General features: G+C 43.3%; 1 protein-coding gene across 1 annotated transcript in view; it reads right to left on the bottom strand.

Annotated features, from left to right (window-relative positions):
• Nucleotides 1–2,723: 2,723 nt before the first annotated feature.
• The window catches only part of Znf831 (zinc finger protein 831), a 104,958-nt gene continuing 92,775 nt past the window's right edge, over nt 2,724–14,906 (bottom strand). The window contains exons 5-6 of the mRNA XM_036186541.1: nt 5,097–5,254; nt 2,724–4,222 (exon numbers count right to left, since the gene is read on the bottom strand). Coding sequence (XP_036042434.1) covers nt 3,413–4,222; nt 5,097–5,254 — 968 coding nt within the window. The 3' untranslated portion in view covers nt 2,724–3,412. The remainder of the gene's footprint in view (nt 4,223–5,096; nt 5,255–14,906) is intronic.

Genomic DNA, 14,906 nt, shown 5'->3' with positions numbered 1-14,906 from the left:
AAGGAGGGTAAGACTGGCAAAGAAAACTCACAAATCTTTGAGTTGGCCAAGTGGAGAGGTGAGATCTTGTTACTCCATGCATCTCAAAATTCGGCCAGACACAGCAGTTAAGGAAGACAGTCAACAGCCAGTGACAGTTATCATGAACAATGGCACTTGCATGGCAAAGAATCTGAAGCCTCTTTCTCACAGTCCATGCAGGTATCCCTGGAGCTAATATCCATGCAGGAAGTTGGGGCACCAATTGCTTAAGACTCCTACATGAAGGTACATAAGGGTAGCAGTACTAGCCTTGTTGTGAAACATTTTTTTTTCTGTGTGGTGCTGGAAATTGAACCCAGGGCTGCATGCATGCCAGGCAAGCACTCTACCACTGAGCTCCATCCTCAGCACTGAAAAGAGATGTATTTTCCCTGATCCATTATGTGATATGTGCTTATAATATTGTCAAACTGCAACAATGATCAACTGGTAATACCAGAATTTTATTTTAATAACGCAAGCTGAGTTTTGGGTTTTATGGGTAAATGTTTTCTCATAATTTTCTTATAATTGTATTTTGCCTTAAGAAAATTAGATTTATAAAAACCAGTGACTGTTTGTTATATAATATATATATAATAAAAAGGACTTCTCATTAAAACCAAACCAAACCAAACCAAACAATATCTTACTTTACGATAATTTTCAGCAGCTAGCTCCTCCCAAAGTCACTCAAAATAATAGTTTGATTTTAAAAAATCTACTGAAATACAAGGTTCACAAATTCATGTTGATTTAAAGTAAAGGACTCCTGGGAAGATTGAAACTCACTAAATGACCAGGTGAAGTGATGGGTCTGGTGAGCTGCCTGTCTGTAACAGACACAGGGCTTTAAAGACTGAATCAATATCTCACAGTGTTGCCTATAGGCTTGGTAGTGGCAGCTGGTTATGGTGGCCCAGAAGAGGCAGAACTCCCACTGTGATATGTGGAACAGTGTGCTTTTTAGGGCTACAGTTATGACATGGGCATGGTGACCCTCTTAGATGTCAGTAGTCAACTGGAAATAAGGATCTAGGGCAGTGGTTCTCAACCTTCCTGATAGGGTGAGCTTTAGCACAGTCCCTCATGGTGTGGTGACCCCCAGCCATAGAATTATTTTCATTGCTACTTCAAAACTGTGCTAAACCATACTGTTTATGAACCATAATGTAAACATGTGTTTTCTGATGATTTTAGGTGACCCCATGAAAGGGGTCTTGACCCCCAGGTTGAGAGCCACTGATCTTAAAGGTAATTTGTCTTCTCTTGCCTTGTACCTGCTGAGGCAAAGGAGCCAGTTCCTCCTACATACATGTCCTCTTCCACTCAGTCTATGTTCTTTGTTTTATGATTCCGATTTATAGGGTGATTGTACCCCAAATCAAGAATTCTGGTGGGGGAGGAACTTGATGAACCTTCCCTCAGCTCATATACTACATAGCAGTAATATCCTAACAGTATTTGTGAATCAGTCCCCCAAATGACAACTCTGGAGCAATAGCTTCCTTGGGGACATTTCCAAGCTATGAAGGCACAGATGTAAGGGAGCCATGGTCTCTCTATCAGCTACTCCCACCAGGACTCAGCCCCCACAAACACAGTTAGCTCCTGTGTCCAGGTCTCATTCTCATCCAGGGAAACATGCACAGAGGCAGCTGTCACGAGGTCTCCCAGCCAAAGATCTGATCAGGATCATGTCTCTCTTCCATGGGGCTCTGACAGCTTCCTCCAGTGCCCTTCGCAGGCACAGGCCATCCAAAGGGCAGCTGATCACCACATCACTCTTATTTGATTTAAGAAGCATACAGAGGTGATGTCTAGTTTTTCAACTCCTGTTGGCTGGATTTGAGATCAGTGAGATATTTCTGAACATGTGTATGATGAACACAGACATAGGTACATAATAAGAGGAATCTGCTCTTGCATTGAAGCTCTCTGTGGATAACAGCAAAGCTGGAAAGGTTACATGAAAGTATCTGAAATTGTACCATACTTCCTCACAGGTAAGGACTTAGGAAACTATGTTCACGAGTGTGAGATGCTTCTCATGGCTGCCTTGCCTGAGAGCACAGGATGTCACATGAGCATCATTACCTCAGAGTTAAGCCGAAAGTTTGGCTAGAAATCACAAATTGTACAAAATCTTACCAAGGCAAATAGAAAATCGTAGAGGAATGAGCAGTGTAAACTTCTTGAAGTTTCCCTCTCAAATAATTAAGGGGAAGGAGAGAAAGCCTGGGAACCCGGGGCCTGTGTGGAGGGCTGGCTGACACAGACCCATTTGCCTCTACACAGGGGTGCACCAGCTTGGAATACTGGGAGATTTGATCTGTGTTGTTCTGAAATGCACAATATAAGGCTGATTTAATTAGACAGCAAAATAACACCAAGTCCCCAAAATAAAATTACCAAGATGTAAAACAGCGTCAAAACTCCAATTAGTTTTATGTCCTGGAAGCTTCTGGAGGAAGCCTGAAAGACTCCATCATGAGGCACAGGCATCAGTTCAAGCTGTACAGATTACTAAAATGTAACCCTCTAATTGAAATTGCTCAGAGCCCAATATGACAAAAATAATCAGAGGAAAATAAGTGAATTTTCCCCCTTTAAAAAAATGACTCATTCCAGTGACTATTTTACTGACTTAATGCAATGTTCCTTTGCAAGATCTAAAAAAAGAAAAACAAAAACCACCACGCTTTTTTTTTTTTGGGGGGGGGGGGTCTATCACAGAAAAGGCACCAGGTACAAGGGCCATACATGCTTATGTTTGGGACCAGAAACAGGTATTGACCATCTGTGCAACATTGAAAAAGGCTTTAGGTATGGTGAGTGTATTTACACTGTCCATTGGGGTGGCTGGCCATGACCAGTTTTTGAATGCATCTGGATTTAGTCTCCAAAGTTTGCAGAACCATCCTGATGCCCAGCTCACACCCCATCCTTTTTCCTCAAATCCCACCCCCCCAACCAGTGACCCAAGTGTGCTTGCCACTCTTCACGTTGTGATGAAGAGGTCAGGGGCTTGACCTTGCAAGGTCTCCCTGGTCAGGAGCAGTGTCACATATGGCTCTTCCGGTCAGTGTCATTTTACTGGATGAGGCAGTGCAGATTACTACATCAAGTTGGAGCCCCTTGAGAGTGTACTTCTGGCCATCTTGACTCTTCCAGGTGATAGTGGGAAGAGGGCAAAGTCTGTCTGAGAGAAGCTAAAGAAGGTTTGCCTGGACCTGGGCATGCCATTAGTTAGAGCTGGTTTGCAGGAATCTCAGATGGCTTTCAGAATCTGTGGATGTTTTATAGAGCTCAGTGCCCATTCCACTTGGTCGTGTTGTCTTGGAGGACCTCCAGTCCTTGGCCATCACCACCATCTTTCTCTGGAAGCGCATCATACCTCTATGACCAGTCTGTCTTCATCATCACTGCTGGAGTCACTGAACTCCACCCGAGTCTGCTTTCTCATTCCTTCCAAACTCCTTTTTCGGATAGATCTCAAGGGGGCTCCAGAGACTTCTGAGGGTTGCCCTTGGTCAGAAGGAGCCATGACACTCTTGGGGTTCATTAACCCTTCAGTGTAACATGCCCTACTCTCACCCCCTAAAGCAGCACACTGCATGGCCGTTTCCCCATGTCCATATTGGCCCCGGGAAGGAAAATCTGCCTGGGGTCTCACTTCCTCCTGTTGTGAACTGGTTGAACTTGAGCCTGATGGCAGTATTTCTAAATGGGTTTCTCCAGGTAATATTTTACCAGATGAAGGTCTCCCTGGCAGAAGCGCTTGTGCTATGCTTTCTGGTACGGCTCTCCTATCTGGGGAGCTTTGTGCCAGAGCCTCCTCTGCATAGGACTCTGCACTGTGAACCCCCAGTGTTTTGTGTCCTGTTCCTGTCCCTGCAGAAACACAGATGGCAGCCACAGAGGTAACAATGTCATGGTGGGGAAATGTCCCTTTAGATCGAAAGGATGGAGGCGGCTCTGAAACATCTGGGGAGACACACAGGTTGGGAATTATGGGGACTTGTTCCTGGGAAGGTGGCAGTGGCGTCCCTGGGGGTCCAACATCAAAACTCTTGCCCTGGAGCAGAGGATCTTCCTGAAACACTGCCAAGTATGCATTACATTGCAGAGATAGTCCTGAGCCATCAACATACTCCTCCTGAGAACAGTCATTATGCTCACCAGCAGATAGAGAAACATCCTACAAGAAAGTGCAAAGGAAGAGAAATGGGGGGAAAGGTTAATTGGCATAAAGAAAACTGTGGTCATAAACACAGTCCACAATGAAAGCAAAGTCTTGAGGTCCTGATGACTCCTCCCTGAGCGTGAACCTCAATAGGATGCCCTCAATAAGTTTCCATTAATAACTAATCAGCACATTAACCTCAGCCAAGCTCCTGATTGATACAAAAGAGGTCTCTGCGTAAAGCCGAACAACTCTATTATCCAGCTGGTCCCACATTTCCTGTCTCTGCCTAGGGAGCTTTCACACTGCAGTAGCACTCAACATGTACTAGCATCTTTCTTCTCAGGGGAATTAATTACACGGACTTGGAGTTTTCAAGAAAACTTACCAACAGTTTCAAAGCCAGCCAATTGTACATGTGACACATGAAAGTCAGCGGACAGCCTCAGGTGTGTGTCAGCCTTCCACCTGGCTCATACCAGGCTCTCTTGGTTGTTTTTCAGTGTGTATACCAGACTAACTGGACCCAGAACTTTTAGAGTTTTTCCTGTCTCCACCTCCCATCTTCCTGTAGGGCTGAGGTTACAGACCTTCAAGATGTGCATCCAGCTTTGATGTGGGCACTGGGGATTTGAACTCCATTCCTCACACTTGAACAGCAAGTGGTTTACTTACTGAGCCATATTCCCCAGCCCCAAAGTTATCTAATTTTTTAGTGTAGTCTGTTTGGGAATGTTTTCTTGGTTGCTTTGTTTTGTTGTCTTGTTTTAGGTTCTGGGGAGCCCCAGAAGGAGACCAGGAAATTTTACCACATAGATAGTGATATGGAAATAAAGGCACAAGTCTAGATGATAGGTAGATAGCAGTGCCTCAGAATGGTGGTTCCCACCTTCAGAGTTGAATTGTCTCGTTCCAGGATGGTTTTAGAGCTTGTGTCAGGAGAGATGGGTTCTGAAGTCTCTTGGGAGTCACGTTCCTTCTCTTTGTTCCCATGACCAACAGGCAAGTCTGTGCTGGCACAAGATGGCTCTCCCTGCAGATTTAGACCTGAAAGAGAGAACATGGTCTTTTTTTTATACATCTAGAATCATGAAGTGAGTCAAGAATGACTAGTAGGCTGTCCAAGTCTCCACAGTGAGCCTCAGCTCACATAATGTATACAGGACTCTGGTTACCTCCAATTCACACTTAGCAAACGCATTGTCCTCACTTCCTCCAAGGAAGAAAATGATAAAACCAAGGCACCAAGTTGATAACTCCATTACCATATACATTGTAAATAGTGTTTGTCATGGTGTCTGTTCTCCTCACAGAGCCACCCTCCAGCTAGGCTTCTTTGGATTAATTTGAGATCACTTTGAGTCCCTTGGTCCTGGAGCCAGGTGGCAAGATTAGAGAACTTGCTAGACCACAGGTGAGAACACCTTAGTGATGACACGTCTTGGTGTCTACCAGAATGTCAGGCAGCAGGGGGTGAGGTGGGTACCTGGGATTTGTCATTTGCTGTGGCAGTTGTCTCCATGTGGGAAAGGAAGAGACAGAATGACCTCTTAGACCTGCTCTCCCTTGCCCCCCCTTCCTTTTTTTTTTCCATTTCCACACAGAAACCCACAGTCAGGCCAAAAGAACCACAGGGTAATCCTTTCCAAGAAAGTAGACTGCATTATGAGATGAGCTGAAAAGAAAAAAAAAAAAAAAAAACTTTCTAGAATGCCTGGATCCCTGGAAGATGCACTGGGCACACTCTCAAACCTGCTCTTATTTTGATTAAAGTTCTATATGCACAGAGTTTGAAAACATCAAACATTTCTACTTATTAGGAAAGCTATCAACCTGTCAACCCAGCCATCTTTTTTTTTTTTCTTTCTTCATTTTGGAGTCTTCTGAGACTTATCTCTCTCCCTCTTGGTTCTATGCTTACAGGCTAACTTAAGACTTCCCTCAAGGCCAGGAGAGAGTAGCTATTCCTCTAAGGCCCTCCCTCTAAGACTTCAGCTCCCTTTCACACAGCACACCTGTCATGCTCCATCCTCTTAACCTTCACATGCGGAGCCCTGACTCCACGCCTTGTTTAGATGGCTAGTCTAAGCCAGGTACACACCTGTCACAACTGAGCTGTGTTGAACATTGAGATTGCATTGCCTTTTTTAAACAAAATTGTCTTCCTCAGAGTTAATAAGTTTTGAAGTCCCTGACACTTTCTCTGTTTACCTTTCTACAGACATATTAAAACCACTCCCCAGACTCCCCAACTGTCTAATGCTTGATTTCTCTCTGGATGAGCTAAAGCTCATGCATTAAGCTTGTAGTAAATGTTATGGGTTCTCTATTCCCATTTTTAAAAATGGAAGGAAGGAAGCAAGGAAAGGAGGGAGGGAGAAGAGACAAGAAAATTGAAGGAGTAAAGAATGAATGGAGGAAGGAAGACAGAAAAATTATGATAATAATAATAATGATAATAATAAATAATTTGGCAGTCTTCACAGGTCGTTTTTCCACTGTAGTCCTCACTATCACAGGGTCACCTGGCTACATTGTCAAGTTAGAGACCTAAAACCAATGTTGGGTACATACTATACACTTGCAAACCCTGCACTGGGGAAACTGAGGCAGGAGGATCACTGGGTCCTGCTTGCTGGCCAGTCTAGCCAAGTGAGTGAGCTCCAGGCCAGGGAGGGGGGTGCTATCTGAAAATAAACCAGGTCAATGGCACCTATGCCCTCTCCACAAATGGTGCCACCTCCTCAGTCCATCTCCTATGGGCATGGCTATCACAAACCCATTGATGCCTAAATTTTCCTGGGCTTCTAAAAGCAAACAAGGTGTGTAGAAATATGCCACCCCTTATATTTAATCACAAAAATCTAAAAAGATTTTCCATCTGCACAGGTCAGCTGCTAGGTTTACTGTGCACACTGATCCTGAACAAACCAGCTTTGAAGATGAGCAGGGAAGCACAAAGGGTTAAAGAGTTGTGGGCTTCCCTCCTAGGCCACCTCCATGAGCGGGTGTAACAGTGCTGTGAAGATGGGGCAGCCAGCTGCTGGCACACCTCCTCTGGTCTCAGCAAAGCAGCTGATGCACTGCCCAAGAACCCAGAGCCCCCACAACTGAGAGGGACCTGGTCCTCAAGGGACTCTGCTCTAACGGGGACAGGGGACCTGTGACGAGGGCAGGGACATGGAAGAGTTGTAGGTGATACAGGGCTCATGAAGACACCAGACAGAGGGTAGGGATATGGCAGAGTGACATAGGAACAGCTGTAGACAGAAGAAGACACAGGAGGTAATGGAGAACCATCCACAAAGGTGGGGAAACACTGGAGAGATGGTTAATGCATTGAGAGTGATTACACTGTCCACATGCCAAGGATATTCTAGAAGATGGAAGAACAAACACTAAGAAAGAATCTAGGGACTAAGAGACTATAGCAAGGCCACTGATACCAGTGTGGAAGGAGGGTGTGAGCAAAGGGGGTGAAGTAAAGGTAAGGTGTCAACAGGGATTTTTGTCTCAGAGTACAAATGCCTTCTGGGAAAGAGCCTATGTTTTCATTGTGGGTCAACATTTGTTTTTTTAAAGATACATGTTGATGAAGATTGGCTTGGTAGGAGAAAAGCATCTGAGGTAAGAAGCCAGTCCCCAGGTCTGTAGGGTCTCCAGGGGGCCCAGATTCTATGTCTCAACTAGGATGATGCATGTCAATGTGAAGAAAGTGGGTTGATTCGGGATCTGCTTCCATCCTAACCAGGAAGCTGTCACAATGGCCGACATGTCTATAGCTCCATGGTCTGCCAAAGACAGCTACTCACTCTTAAGTGGATCAAGCTTCATCCCCACAGTGACGAAATGACCAGGCAATTCATTAAATTTAATGAAGAAATAAAACCAATTAGTATAGAGAAAATAATCAGATTGGCCAAACGTCTTCCCAACAGGTTGTTTGGGTTTTTAAGCTTAAGCAGAAAGGTCATATGCACATTTGACTGATAACTTCTGGCTCATCTGAGAGAGCAAAGGAAGAAAATCTATTGATTTAATTTGCTTTCAACCCTACAGTCTACAGAGAAAAGTGAATTATCTCTAATAATTGTGAAAAATGCCCAAAAAATGTCACTGAAGTGTGTTAAACTAATTTGGATTATTGAAGCAGGACACTAACTTGCTTTGAAATGAATGGCCCCTTCCCAAAAGCAAGCCTTGCTCTGGTCAGATCTTAAAGTGCAAAATGCCATCCTGTTTAGGCTTCAGGTCCATACCCTATGAATCACTTCCCCATCTTCAGAATTACAGATTCTACCATCTCCATGCATCTTCAGAACCCGTCTGCCCACACTCAATTACAGGAATCTTATTAGAGAATTCTCTCACCAAGGCTCTCTGCTGCGTGTTCTTCCCCTGATTAAAGGCCGCACTCTTAATAATTTCTCTCAAAAATAATTGCGGTACCACGTCAGGAGGAAGAGACTGCTTAAGCAGTTACAGCAATTGCAAATTTAGCCCTCTTAAGAAGGCTACAAGAAACTGTAAAATAATTAAAAAGAAATGCAGGCAGCGACACCACGACCAACTGACAGTGGCATCGTCAGCCTCTTTAATGTCAAATCTGCTCCGGGCTGTCTCATTTCCAGGCCTTATTAACATGCTAATAAATGTATTACTCAAATATCATTATCTCACAATGTGAGTAATTTGAATAATTTCTTTTGGTTCATTCCAATAGCTCCCCAAATTCCATTCATGTGTAGTCCACAGACTCAGAAATCTGAAGTTGGAATGTAAGCCTCCAGTATCAGCCTGCTGCCCTTCTAAGCGAGCGGAAATTATAAACAGGAAGGTGGGTTCATCTCTGGAACTCGTAATTGATTTGAGATTAAATTGTTCAAAAGTGTCTCTGCCATTAAAGAACACACAATGTGCTGGCAATTAAAACAAGCAATCGCTTACAAAAAAAGCTGGGCAGATCTTTAAAACTAATCACGTTTTGAATGGTTATTTGCTCATTTATTCGGGTATTTATTGAATCCATTTTAAGTCTATATTTTTGAGCCCTTATTGTCAAGCTTGAGTATTGACTGAACACTGGCCAATATTGTTCCAAGAGCTAAGGCGTTCATTCAGCAGTAAGGGAGGCTGATACCCCTCATGGAGATTACTACCTAATAGGGACAGAGATTTGTTTTATTCTTAACATGTTGTTATTATTATTGTTGTGGGTACATGTACCACAGTGCACATGCAGAGCTCAGAGGGTAACTTTCAGAAGTTGGTTCACTCCTTCTACTGTGTGGATCCCTGGATTGAACTAAGATCATCAAGTTTGACAACAAATGCTTTTACCCACTGAGCCATAATCACACACACAAAAATGTCACCAAGCAGGTGTCATTAACACTGTGAAAGATGTAGCAAGAAGATGCTCAGACATCAAGGTGACGTCCCAGCCCCACCGCTATCCACAGAAAGACTTGAAACCATCCAGGCAGTGCCTGTCCCCAGGGCCATGCCACTCATAAATCTGACTTATTCAGCCATGTAATTATCCCACCATTTTCTTGAAGTCCCTATTGTATAACCTGGTGCATTGTCTGAGGGGCCCTTTGTTTGTTACTGACATGTGACTGTTTATGTAATCTCTCTAGGAAACAGTATGGTGCAAAGTGGTGGCAGAGGGCCTTTGGTCCTCTCAGCAGACAAGATGAGCGATGTTGGATGCTGACAGCATCCAGGAAGTAATGGGAAGGCCAGAAGCTGGTGGGTGGTTGGAGAGCTGGCAGAGACAGCTTCAGCCTCCAGTTCTACCAGCAGGAGGGACCCAAGAGAGGACCAGAAAAGTGCATTTAGCAAGGGGAGCCTCTGGTATTTCTGTCCCAATGCAGTCTTTGGAAAGTTCTCAGAGTCACCACGAGTCTTTTCGATCTAAGGTCACTTTCTTGGCAGTCCTCATCACTGCAGTTTGATGAACGGCAATCAGGCTCTCCTCACAGACATCCTGTACCTTGACTATGTTTAGGACAAAATGGTGCTTAAAATCTTGCCTGGAGTCTTTAAAAAAAATTTTTTAACATGTCCATTCTCCAAAAGTGCACCTTTCAAATACAGAGTCAAGATAGGCTTCTGAGATCATAATGGAAAGTGATTAGAGAGATGTCAGCATTGAATGCTGAGGTGAACCCAGGCTGGCACTCCACACGTTCTGATTTTTAAAGTCTCTTGTTGCTGAGTGGAAATTGTGTATGGGTCTCTTCCTGGGATGCAATCAACATACCTGTGGCATAGAGTCATCACTCCTTAAGATTTATACAGACAGGAATGGGGAAAAATTATTCTGTCTCAGCAATTTCAGAGAACTGTGATTTAACCAATAGCTTTAGAGATAGAATTAATACTCCTCCATTAATCCTAATAATAATAATAAAAGTGTAGGGAGGTCATTAGAAGAGATGTAGGAGGGCCTGTTGGAGAAGGACAGTCCTCCATACCTCAGAAACTCCTTCTGAGGACAACCCCACAGAACCCCAGGCCCAAGCCTAGAGGCCAGCCCCCAGAGCAGGTGAGATGCCCAAGGCAGGCACAGCGGTCAACAAAGGCAGGGCCTAGTTTTGTACCGGGTCACCTCAGCCATCTGTACACAGTATTTAGAAAAGTGTGCTCTTTATATGTGTAGAGTTAGAAAACTTAAACTTTAGGACCACCTGCCATTGTCACGATCCACAAGTCTTGTTCCCAGGGTGAACCAGCATGTCTGGATCACACAATCCTCTTGGCTTGTTTCAATTCTGTGAATGGGGCTAGTTTGAAATGTTTTAAAAGCTACTTGTGAGATCGAATTCAACCCTGCCAGTGAATTAATCAAAACTTCCCTAGCCCCATCACTGGATTGCTTATCTTACATTTGCTGAGGAAAATCACCTACACAGTCTAGGTGGTCTGTGTAAAATGGTGGTTCATAAGCAGAAAGTAATCAGAGTGTAGGGCGCGTCCGAGGTGTCCTCACTGGAAAAGACCTAACAAGTAGCACATTCAGAGAGACTACCTGGGTGCAGGGACACATGACCAGACCCCTGGAGAAGCTGTCCTGAACCTCAAATCCCCCAGAGAAAGACAGGGGAGGACGGGGGCTCTTGCTCAGCACATTGGCCCAGAGCTTGCAAGGAAAAGACTAGAAATTGGTATTTAACTGCCTTTTATCATCACTATTTTCTAAACATCAGCTGTGTTTACCCTACATGCCTATGGCCTGAATTTGGTCATCAAAAGTCAGCACTATGATCCAGCTTCCTCCCCCTAGTATCTAAGATGTTCAAGAACAGGGACCATGAAGGCAAACTCAGCCTTGGATTGCTTTTGAAAAAATACTATTTAGCTAGGCATGGTGGGCCTCTGGGACTTGTGAGGTAGAGGCAGGAGGATTGAAAGTTTAGTGCCATGCTCAGTTAAATAGTGAATTTGAGACCAGCTTGGGCTATAGGAAGCTTTGTCAAAAAAAAAAAAAAAAAAAAGTCAAACACCCAAATAAAAATTAAAAATCATCTTATAAGCAAACAAATGCACAAATACTGGTGAACTCTTATTCACTGCTTGTGGTAATCAGTATTTAGGTTCCTCAAACAACTAAAGACAGACCTACCATAAAACCAAACTATTCCACCATTGTATATTTATCCCAAAGATGCCAGGTTAACTTGTCACAGAGATAATTTTATGTTGATGTTTGTTGCATAAGTAAAAAGTTTACAATGGTTGTGGAACAAACCAAAGTATCAAATCAACAATGGACTGGAGAAAGAAAACGTGGTGCATATACACAATGGAATAGTTTCAAGTCAAAAAAGGATGAAGTTGTGTTGTTTGTTGGAAAATAGCTACAACTGATGACAATCACATTAAATAAATTAGGTCAGCCTCAGGAAATAAAACAAATACTGCATGTCTTCTCTCATTTGTCGGTCATTATCTTTGAATAGACATGAAATTATATATGACATTTGATGTGAAAGGTAAAGCAACATTGTCTAGGAGAATGGGAGCAGGAAGAGAAAGCAATGGAAAGTTCCAGAGCATAGAGGGAAGTGTGCACATAGACTATTGTAATCTGGCATGAAAATAGCCTTATGTAGCTGTATAATGTAACAAAAATAAAAGTAAAACAACAACAAAAAAGTAATCTAGAAGATATTTGCCAGACTATGAAAACTGCTGGTAGTGTAATAAAGTGGGATAATACTCACACCACTATCCAAGAGACAAGGGCCATTGGTTAGAACAGGAAGGAGGGAGACAGTAGGGACCAACATTAGGAATAGCTGGCAACAGAGTCAAGAAAGGTTGGGTAACTAAATGACAGGGCCCCCACGTAAGATTTGTATGCCACTATATAAACAACCAATATTATCTATTATGTGCACAGAAAGAACGTCTTATAAGATGTGGGAAGAAGGAAAGAACTGCTGGCCTCTGCTAACCTTAGCTTCCTTCCCTGCTGCCATGACGACTACACGTTCTGACAAAGGCAACTTAAAGGAGAAAGGGTTTGTTCTGGCTCACAGTCAGGTACAGCTCATCACACAGTCCAGAAGCAGAAAGCAGTGAGCACATGCTGCTCATCTGACTGTCTCCATCTGAACCGATCACAATACCCTGTCCAGGGAATGGAGCCACTGACAGTGGTCTTCTTACCTCAGCTAAAGTGTATCTTCTTCGTGTGTGTGTGTGTGTGTGTGTGTGTGTGTGTGTGTGTGTGTGTGTCTGTGTCTGTGTGTGTCTGTGTGTGTGTATGTGTGTATGTGTATGTGTATCTGTGTGTGTATGTGTGTATGTGTCTGTGTGTTTATGTGTATGTGTCTGTGTGTGTATCTATGTGTCTCTGTATGTGTATCTGTGTGTATATGTATCTGTGTGGTCTGTGTGTGTCTGTGTCTGTGTATCTGTGTGTGTCTGTATATGTATCTGTGTGGTCTGTGTGTGTGTGTCTGTGTATCTGTGTGAGTCTGTGTGTATGTGTCTGTGTGTCTATGTGTGTAATCTGTGTGTGTCTGTATGTGTATCTGCGTGTCTCTGTGTCTCTGTGTGTGTCTGTGTGTATCTGTGTGTATGTGTCTCTGTGTGTATCTGTGTGTATGTGTATCTGTGTGTAGACACAGATTACACACATAGACACACAGACACACACACACAGACCACACAGATACATATACAGACACAGTGTGTATCTGTGAGTGTCTGTGTGTGTATGTGTATCTGTGTGTCTCTGTGTGTGTATCTGTGTGTGTGTGTCTCTGTGTGTGTTTATACTGTGAGTGAAGCTGAGAAGTGGTGTGTTTTCCTTTGCTCCTTGTCATTACTGTTTATTATAAAGAAAAAAACTAAAAGGCAAATTATGATGTTGCCTCTAAAATTGGGGCTGAAAACAATGAGGATACCTCCCAGCAGGTGCCCTTATGTGTTAAAATGTACTTAAAAGTCAAATCAGCGCCCAAGTCACCCAAGGGCCAGAACAGGTTGCTGAGAGTGAGATAGACCCTCCCAGGCCAGTAATTAAAGCACAAATTCTCTAGCAGAGTTGAGAGGCTCATGAGAAGAAGAGGAAAAAGTGTTTGTTTGATTGTTTCATCTCCGACCGAATCTGTGGTATTTTTTACTGCTTCTTTTCAGCCTTGCCTCTCCTGAACTGTCTCTTTATTCTCTTGTATTCCTCTTTTCTTTGATGAAAGTTAATCAGTATGAGAAAACTTCACTTACTAACCTTCCTCTACTTGGCCAAAAATCACCCATATTTGAGTGGGAAAGCATACTTAAATTCTTTTGCTAAGTCAAAACTTTAACCATGCCCAGACAAAAAAGAGAATGCACCAAAATAAAGAAAGGACAAATTGTAGAGAAGAAAGGAATCCAAATGAAGGGGGATGTTAATATTATTTGAATCCTTTAGTGTCAAAATTAATTCAAGAGAATCTACTTTATGGGTCATTAATTTCAAACTTTCTTAACTCTAAATGAAAATGGTAGAGGGAAAAGCTCAGGCTTTGGAATATAATTGATGTGTTTAAGCCATTGCTCCATCGTTTCTGAAGATCTACACCCTGCAGAAGGAGGGGGTCCTGCTTCAGCAATCCTGTAAGCAATATTACTTCAATAATAGCTTTGGGAAAGAATATCTCCTATTAATTCTGACAGGAAAAATAATGTTGCAGATCCATTAGCTCTCGTCGGAGAAAAGGGAGGGAGTCAGTGGGTGAGGGAGCCCTGCAGTTCAGGCTGCCATCTTGATTCTGCTAGAAAAAAAAAAACATTCTGGGATGGTGTGTGACAGTACGGGCTCCAACCCATAACCCCCATGTCTTCATGGTACACACAGGTTGTAACACACACACATAACACTTGGTTCTTTGTCTCTTATGCATAATAGGTAAACATTTCATCTCTGAATGTGCCTGTCAGAGCAGATAGGCAACTACATGAGGGTGTTTGTGTGTGTGTGTGTGTGTGTGTGTGTGTGTGTGTGTGTGTGCATATGTGTGTGCATGTGCACGTACATCCAGTTAAGAACTTCAGTTATGTGATAATTCCAAAGAATACATGCAGACAAGGAATAAGGACAGAAGACCTCCCTCACCCCACCCTGCCCTGGAGTTAAATATAGGTTCATTGCTAATGATTGAAGGAATGGAGTTCTGCACAGTTGATGTAGTGTTCACAT

Source organism: Onychomys torridus, chromosome 4 (genome assembly GCF_903995425.1).
Source record: "Onychomys torridus chromosome 4, mOncTor1.1, whole genome shotgun sequence".
Taxonomy (NCBI): domain Eukaryota; kingdom Metazoa; phylum Chordata; class Mammalia; order Rodentia; family Cricetidae; genus Onychomys; species Onychomys torridus.
The sequence above is the reverse complement of the archived record's forward strand: the minus strand, read 5'-3'. Positions and strand labels throughout refer to the sequence as shown.